The sequence below is a fragment of the Solanum dulcamara genome, chromosome 1 (assembly GCF_947179165.1).
Source record: "Solanum dulcamara chromosome 1, daSolDulc1.2, whole genome shotgun sequence".
In the NCBI taxonomy this organism is placed as follows: Eukaryota; Viridiplantae; Streptophyta; class Magnoliopsida; order Solanales; family Solanaceae; genus Solanum; species Solanum dulcamara.
In genome coordinates, this window is record NC_077237.1 from 68,055,081 (window position 1) to 68,064,632 (window position 9,552).

At 35.6% G+C, this 9,552-nt stretch overlaps 1 protein-coding gene across 1 annotated transcript; it reads right to left on the reverse strand.

The window, feature by feature from the left end:
* Nucleotides 1-3,846: 3,846 nt before the first annotated feature.
* Nucleotides 3,847-7,092, reverse strand: LOC129888557 (uncharacterized). The gene is made up of 5 exons (XM_055963518.1): nt 6,813-7,092; nt 6,598-6,723; nt 6,378-6,440; nt 5,018-5,635; nt 3,847-4,419 (listed from the first exon to the last, which is right to left on the reverse strand). The coding sequence occupies exons 1-5, from the start codon at nt 6,969-6,971 to the stop codon at nt 4,129-4,131; spliced, it is 1,257 nt and encodes a 418-aa protein (XP_055819493.1). The 5' UTR covers nt 6,972-7,092; the 3' UTR covers nt 3,847-4,128.
* Nucleotides 7,093-9,552: the final 2,460 nt, after the last annotated feature.

Here is a 9,552-nt window from a genome sequence, read left to right on the forward strand (position 1 = left end):
TAGTAACGGTCTAAATTGAGAGGTTAGGTGCTTATGATGGAAGAAGGTATAGAAAGAGTAGAAAAAACAAAGAAGTTAGAAAAAATTTGAAGAAAAAGAAATGGTAAATATAGTGCCAGACACGTGTAATCCACTCCTGCACATAAATTTGGTTTTGACTTTTCAAGGAGGTAATAATTCTACTCCGAAACAGTTGAAGAAGGTCATAGAATGCCCTGCAAAGTTGGAGTGTGGAACAATAATTTCAGGCAAAGTTAGAATGTTTTAAGACATTTTCCTTCTAAAAATGAGTAAAATTATCCAACTTGACTAATTTATTTGATACATATGATCAAATTTGATCCTACGTATGTAAAAGGAAAGGAGCCTTGTTTGATCTGGGTCACTGTCTTAACGCTAGAAATTACCCCTGGAGCAACCTTCTCATGAACATAAAAAAAAAAAACACTTTTCTCTATGTTTGTCAGTTGTCCAGAAGCAGCTTCATAGCTCTTTAGTGCTTTGATCATTAGCTTCATTGATTTTCTATCAGCAGAAGTGAAAAGAATAATGTTATCAGCATAGGCGAAATGATTGACCTCGGAGCTCCACTTTGGCACTCCAAATCTCTTAAAATATTCAGTTCCATTTAATGCATTTAGACCTATGGAAAGAGCTTCAGCAACTATTCTGAATAGAGTTGGGAATAAAGGGTCCCCCAGCTTTGTGGACTTGAAAAACCCATGTGCTTGTCCATTCACCAAAACTATGTACCCCGGTTATCTGCCAAGAGTCTATACACCATGTCAATAATCTCTTCACAAAAGCTAAATTCCCTGAAAACCTTGGTAATAAATAGCCAAGACAATGAGGCCGTTTGGATTGACTTATAAGTTACTTATAATCTGTTTTTAGTTTTTTGTGAGTGTTTGACTGGTCAACTTAAAGTCATTTTGTGATTAAAATAAGCCCCAATAAATAGTTGGGTTTATTTGGATAAACTTATTTTAAGCAGTTTATAAGTTGAAAACAACTTATAAGTAAAAAAAAAAAGTTGGCCTGTACCTACTTTTTCTTTTAAAACTTATAAACAGTTTTCAACTTATAAACTGCTTAAAAATTAGTCAAATCCAAACAGGCTAAATAGGTCATATACTTTGGTCATATCTAGTTTGACCATCATATTTGTATTTTTGGTTCTCATTTTGATTATATCTAATAATCTCTTGAGCTAGCAGAACATTTTTCACAATGCTTTTCCATTTGACAAAACCAAATTGATTGTTAGAAATCAGAATGGGGAGTGGCTTCACTAACCTTTCATGTAGAACCCTAAAAATAACCTTGTTGATGAAGTTGCTTAGATTTATTGGTCTAACATTTGTACAAGTGAGCTGGTCTTTCTTGGATAATAGTATCAAATTTGTATGAGTTACAAACTTGGGTAAAATTTGCCCACCGAAAAAGATTACCCCTGCCTTAACATCATGTTTAATAATTTCCCAACACTTTTGGTATAAAAACTCACATAACACCATCCTAGCCACTAGCACTATCACCACTTAAGAGTAAAAACAACAGCCTTTATTTCTGCTTCATGGGGGAAAGTTTTCAACTGTTCATTTTGATAATCTGTGATTTTCACTGGGATGTACTCCAACAAATCTAAATTTTTAGGGAAAAGGTCTTCAACAAATTGTTTCTGAAAACAGTTAACAACTTCTGTAGCAATTCCAGTTCTATTCTCAATCTAGTCCCAGAATCATTCTTGATCGTGTGTAATCGCAGCCTCTTCCTTCTACCATTGACATAAGCATGGAAAAATTGTGTTCCTTTCTCCATCTTCAAACCATTGCATGCTAGCTTTCTGTCTCCAGTATTCCTCTTCTATGTGTAAGCACCTTGCCAGATCTGCCTGTGCCTTGTGAAGACTCTCCCTATTAGCCTGTGTGGAGGCTAATTCTAATTGTGTCTCATGAGTCTGAATGACCTCCTTTATTGTAGCAATCCTTTGAAAATTATTGCCATAAATTTCTTCGCATCACATTTTTCAATTTTTTTTATGAAATATCATCATTCGATTTTCCAAGACAACGGTCCTCTAGGTATTCTGTACAATTTGCATAAACCCTTCATGTTTAGTTTAGGAGCTCAAGCATTTAAAAGGCATGATGATGATCTCTGAATCTTGTGAGCACTGAACTTCTAGAGTCGAGTGATTCAAGCCTTTCTTTATCAAATGTTTTACACTGATAATATGGAATTCATAAAGAATCTTCTGATTCCCAAGAACCCTGTCAAGCCTTTTAAAAGTACGATCTTCATCTTCCTCCCATCCGCCCAGTATATGTACTTCCACTCAGTGGCGGACCCAGGAATTTTATGAAGGGGGTTCAAAAAAAATTAAACACGCTAATAAAAAAAAAAGTGCTTATTCGGATTCGAACTCGCGAGCTGAGACAAGCTAAAGCGAAATATTGAACCCCATTTGCCACTGAGCTAGTCCTTTGGCTTATGCTCAGGGGGTTCAATGTTAAATATATACACATAAATTAAAAAATTTATCTTATATATACGGTGTAATTTTTTAACGAAGGGGGTTCGGATGAACCCCCTCAACATGCCTTGGGTCCGCCCCTGCGTTCCACTATATGCCATGTCAAAAAGTCCATAGTCAGTTAGTTATACAATTTGCAAAGTCTTCAGTTTCTTGAAAAAATACTGGTAATCCACCAAGTTTCTCTTCCTAGGACAAAATCACATTGAAGTCCCCAACGAGCGACCAAGAGTTAGAATGTTGCTCTGCAATGTGTCCGGACTCCCATAGCTTCCTTCTAACCCCTACATTGTAGGCTGCATACACTATTCTAGAAAGAATCCCCTCATTCCAGTCTTGATGCTGAGTAAGATGTTGTATGTTGTCAGCAATGATGTTGGTCTGAATTTTTGTCTTGCAAAAAGATAGATCTTCTCAGAAAAGTTTGATAAAGCGGTATGAAGACCTAGAGCCCTCATGTAGTTGTCAATGTTTGATGAATCTTCAAAAGGTTCCATTAAACCAGGTAGCCAATAGTGATTTCTTCTATTAAGATTAGTCAATCTCTCAGAAGCTCGTTGAGTATTAACTAATCTAATATTCCAAAATAGTATTTTATTCATCATTGATACTGCTTCTTTTTTATAAGGGTCTAACAGGGGTTTCATTCTCCTTTTCTCCTTTCCCGGTCTTGTGCGTGTTGTTGTTACAACTGATCTTGTCTATTTGCTTAGGGGATACATCAACATCTTTTGAAACTTGCCTAATATTATTAGTCAAGTCCTCTAATGTGTTGTCTGCAATCTTCCTTTCTTTCTGTGCAAACCCAAATTTTCATGTATCAACATTAACCTGTGGGACGACATGAGTTTCTGTGTGAATATTGACCTGGGGATCTGCATGTATCTCCGTTGGTAGATTATTGCCTAGAGTTTGCTCTGCATCCATAGGAATACTGGTATCCCCTGATCCATCTACATCCACAATGCCTAGAGTTTGCTCTGCATCCTTTGTTGATTCATTCATGTTGCCTGATTGTTGTAGATCATTACACAGTGAGATGCACAATCTGAATAAATACGTGCTAATATTCTTTGAACACCTGCTTTAAAAACCTTCGAGTGTTATACCAGTTCAGACTTCTAATATCCCTACTTGCTTAGCTCTGACCGAACTCATCTAGAAATGTTTATCATAGTAAACTTCGGGTTATTTAGTTCATATGTTGACATTACTGCATCTGCATTTCCACTATTGTTTAACATATACTACTACTACTTTCTTTAGGATAATACCTATGTTTCTCTTACTCAAATAATAATGCAATTGGGACGTAGTAGCTCTTCAATGGTTTACAAACAGTTCTTTTGCTTGTAACGCTGCCCACACTAGTGGATATTTTCATGGGAAATTTAATCAGCGAATACACACTAAAGTTTACTTTATATACAATCAACATAGTGGAATAACAGAACGGAAAAATGGCAAACCACTGAAGCATCTTGCAGTAAAAGTGAAAAGGTAATCGAAGTATAGTTACGAGAAGCAAGCCACAGGCAAACTGCTCCAAGTCCCCTATCAGCAAGTGACCTGCTTGCCGTATGCTAAAATTTTTAAGTATGAAGTCCGGATTTGATCTTTTTCTGAGGTTTGCATTGCGGATACGTCACTGACGGTGAGGAACCCAGGGGTATCATCGGTAGCAAACGTTGCTCATTTGAACTGTATGTAGGTGAAGAGGAGGGACCCAAGCGTGGGGTTCGTGGACCTAGCTCTTTCAGGTGTCTCAATGCACGGTCGCATGGTTTACTGCTGCCATTTCCCATGCCTAATTTTCTCTTCTTCTGCAGTAGCTCCCACAGTAGGTTGTCCTCTTTAGCATGATCCTGATCCTTCACTACAAGCTTTATTACAGAACAACAATTTGCAAACAATAACATAGTCAGTACTCAGTAGGACTAAAAGGATTAGCAAGTGAGCAGAGATAATATTTCTCAAATACAGCTCCTAACCAAACCAGTTTACAAGCAATTTCCATCTCGACAATTGAAATACAAGTAAGAAAATTGGATCTTTATTGAAGTTATAATACTACAAAATACAGAAAGGGTAGGGAAATGGGATTGAGAAAAGCATATGTGAGTGGATGACTATTGTCTGTGATAAATTCCATCCATATTAAGATGTTTACTTCACCATTTCTTTTTAAGCATGTTTACATTCTCAGAAGTGTGTATTCCGCAGTCCAAACAATCACTGAATTCATGAAGTTTGGAAACATAGCAATTTTAAATTCCTTCAATAAAGAACTGAAGACCATAAAAAGAAATATACGAGTTCAAAAGGTTTTGGCATAAGAAGATCAAATCCATACAGTGACAACGAGAGTCACCAGATTTATCAGCATCCTTGACCAACCATAGTGAAGAAGATTCTCTTCAGCCTAAAGACATGGTTAACATCAAGTGAATTTGCAGTAAACTAATCAAGTATGAGTAATACCTTCGTTTGCTCAAATTGTTCCATTGATCCGTTCTTGGCTTTCGAAAGGAATCCTTGATATTTCCTTGCCATTTCTTCTGATTCCTTCAGCTTGTACAACGCCTCAAGTCTATTATGTTCTGCTATTCTTGCCTTCTTCCTTTCTTCCTCCAATTCTGTCCTCCCTGTTCTCATAGCTACTCCCATCTCTTCCACAATGCTCAGTAGGCGATGGCATCTTCCTGATGTGACTTCGAGCTTAAGCCCCTTGACATAGTCAACCATTGGACTACACATTCTTGTGGCTAGCTCATCTACTAGATTGTCCACTCCACACTCTACCGAGCTCAGTGTAGTAACAACAAGATGGAATATGTGTTTTAGAAGTTGAATTGTGATCAAAGAAGTGCCATTATTTTCGCCTCTTTGGTGAATGGCTGAAACATATGAAACAGCTTTCTTGAATACACTATATATGGAAGTTTGATGGTCACTAAGGGTCTGAAGAATGTTGGTTTGGCTTGTGTTAACTTGGTATTCAACTTGTTTTAGCAGATGGATCAACTGCATTAGCTGCATCTCTTGTTTCTGAATTAGCTCTTTGCCAGCTGTTTTGGCTCTATTTATATAGCCTTCTTCCTGCATTTGCAAATTGAGAAACCAAATTCACATCTACGATCAACTAATTTATGTGGAAATTCATGGGATATTTTGAAGAGTCATCCCATCTCAACAATTCATTAAGTCAGTGTTATTCATGACGCTTGATGCAAGCTGTAATTTGGGCAACATCTTGAAGTGTATATAGACAATAACCGTGCTATAAACTTAGCTTAGACCTCAATGTTAAACAACCATTAACATTGCCTGTACCACCAAAAGATAAAAAAATATTGGGATACACAAAGGCAGTGTGAGAGAGGTAGAGTTTCAGATTTGTATGGAGCATAGATATTTCTTTCAATCACTTTCGAATTTCATGCTTTTGTTATTCAAATGAAAACAGTGTCCATCACTAGCTTGACACACTTACAGGTGTCAAGATTAACTGTTGAAAGCATTGCCGCTCCAATTAGTCTCACAGTTCAATTACTGATAGAAATACGCATCATACGCCGACTCCTGCTAATCTAATTATACGATTTTCTGTTTTGGAACATTACAAAATGTATGAAACTATTACAACTCTCACAAGTTTCAAAACTTTAAATTCATTTAACTATTCAAATTTTATACTCAAATAATTTCTCTATCAGACACTATGAATAATGTAATACAAGTGCATAAATTAAACTAACAACTTGAGCTTATAGTCATATAAAATGAAAAGGAAATCTGGCACTATCAATGCATACGCAAACTCAAACTCATTATGCATTACCTCAATTTCACTAGCCTCTTTTCTCACAGTCCTTTCAACTCCATTCTCATTTCTCTTGCAGTCCTGTCACCGAAACCATGACTTTTTTCACAATTATCAATAGGTTCAAACAGAATATGCACAGGAGTTTATCTTCACAATTATCAACAGGCTCACACAGAACTTCAGATATTGATTAAACATGAAGGCAACATAGTGTAAGAGTTGGACGGAAGAGTACATCGGAATAAAAATGAGTATCATCGAAGACAACCGTATTAATTTTTCCTTCCTCAGCCGTTTCAACAGTCTTCAATCCTACTAGCTTCATCAGCGGATTAGCTAACGATTCAAAGACGTCCGCGGCCTTCAAAAATAAAATCACAAATTGAAACGCCAAATCCACAACTCACGTAATATTCTAACATTAAAATTAGGAATTTGAAGAATTTGTACTTCCTGCAAGCCAGTGCGGATCTGAAAATTCAGGTGATTGAAGGAGACATTGAGTTGTTCGTGATGAGAAACGATTCGCGAGAACTTAACACGGAGGTCGCCGATTGACGGAGAAGGAGATGAAGTCGGCGCGAGGAATCGTCGCCGGCGGCCATTCATGTCTCTTTTTTTTTTGGCGGGAAGCACACGAATATCAGAATTTGAAGGATATTTTGATTCTAATATGGAGTACCGTTAATAAGTTTGATGAGGAAACAATATAAGCTTCCAATAACAACACATTTACAAGGGGTTCCCATTTCATTTACAAGCTCCATTCACTTTTACTCTTCATTTTGAATTTTACATGTTATTTTAAAAAACAATTTAACTAATATAAAGAGGATGTTTGGCATGACTTTTAAGCTGATCAAACATAGTTTATTTTTTCTTGGTCTTTTTAAGTATCTGACAAAGTTATAAAAAATGCTTAAATTAAATTTAAGATATTTCAAATAACTGACAAGTTATAAGTTGGCCACCCCACTTATAATACATGTATTAGCTTTCCATAGTATTGTACTTTATTTAGTACACTTTTGTAATCTATATATTATACACTCTATTTGATATTAATGTTATGTACAATATAAGTTATACATTATAACTAAAACATGAGAAATTATGATATTAGCAATACAAGGACTTTTAATGCATGAATCGTGATTAAAGATACATTGGTCATTCAAAACCTTTCGACATCCTTTTCTCTATATTTATGGTGGTATTCATATATAGTAAAACCTCTTTAAATTAATACTCGATAAATTAATAAACTCTTTAAGATAATATCTTTCTCTGGTCCCGACTTGGGTTAGTAAAAAATATCACCATTCGATAAGATAATATATTTTCAGAAGACCTCTCTATAAATATAGGGTACCATTAATATTATAATGTCGCGACCCCAAACTACCCCTAGTCACAACACTTGCCTAGAGCCACAAGTGACCCCAACCTAACCTAATGACATGTCATGACACTAAGATTAACAAACAATCAACAAGAAATAACTGAAAATGTGGAAGACGTCATTAAATAATCTAATAAGAGTCTAACATATCGAAAGACAATATTTGAGGACACATATGTAGAATCTAATTGTTTGCCTGAAAGCCTCTATTACATAAATGAGTTCCTATGACAAGCCCCTAGCTAACTTCAAAATTTGTAATTGAAAGTAGAAATACTGTAATGAAAGATATAGTTGTCCTCGGAACATGAGTACTCACCAACTGGACTGCCGATAATTGAAAGTAATACTAATTGCGAGATGAATGGGAGGCATCAAAACCTATATTATAAAATAATATAAGCAGAAAGTATGGAGTCAATACTTTGAATGTACTGAGTGTGACGAATATGCATAATGAACATGATACCTGAACATGTAAAATCTGTAGAACATGTTGATGCAATATTCAAGTAAAGAACACAAAATCTAATAAATTGAACTGAAATACTTAATCATGTAATAACTGAAAACTTACTGTGGGAGATACTAAAACCGACATATAACCATGTGAGCTACAACATGGAGTTTGGTGTATTGCCTCATCAAAAAGGCTCCCCAACATACTTGCCACGGTATAAAGGCTGAGTCTGAGCTAATGTGGATCCACTAAACTAATGTCTATCCGAGATAAATCCTACGGTGGTCCTTATTGAGAATTAGGGATTGCTATTAAAGGACTGCAAATGATGATCGAAATCTTTCATCTCTAAGTCCGCTCAGTGCTAAGTGTTACTCCTATGGAAAATATGCATAAAATTGATACAATAATAATTTGATAATACTGTAATTCTGCTAAATTGATAAACATACTAAGTAGCTCCTAAATCAAGATTTAAAAACTTATCATAACTGAGAGATACTTTATTCAAAATCATAAAAAAATATGATAATCTGAGATATGCATTTGAAATAACATAATTCGAAATCATGAAATACTTGTCTACTATGGGTTCATGAAATTACCATTAAACTCCTGCAATTATAATAGAAATCATGTAACTAAAGACTGATAATGGAGAAAAATTGATTTATAATGATAACCCATGAAGATCATAAAAACCCTAGATTTGGAGTATCATAAAACTTGAAGAGTTGGGGTTTTCTCAATTGGTGAAGGGATACCCATTGATAAAATTCCACATACATGGAGTAGAAAACTTGTCTTGACTCTTGGATTGGAGACTTGAAGTTTGAAATCCTTATTCTTTCTAGGAGAGAAAACTTGAGAGAGAAGAAACTTGATTTGAGTGAGTTATGAGAGAATGTGGGGTCAAGGCTGATAGGAATCACTTAATACCACTTAGAATTGCCCGAAATGATGTAGTGTAGAGATTAAAAGAATAGAAAAAGACTAAAAGACCCCTGATTAAAAATTATAGGACAGTCTCTACGAGAGTCTTCTACAAATCATAGAATCCTGTCCATAAAAACCAACATGAAATCCTGAGTTTCAGAACTCTGAACTACGAGACCTAATTGTCACATCCCAAAATAGGAGAGGTGCGACTGGCACTGGATACCATAATTGATCGAGTTATCCACAAAACATACTAGCTAACTAAACTAGGTGCCCAAAATATCGGGCTGCACACCATCTAAAATACTAAGTCTTGACCATTAAGGTCATGACCTGATTAACAGTAAATTATATAATCAAAGGTAGATAAGCCAAGATGATAAAGTACT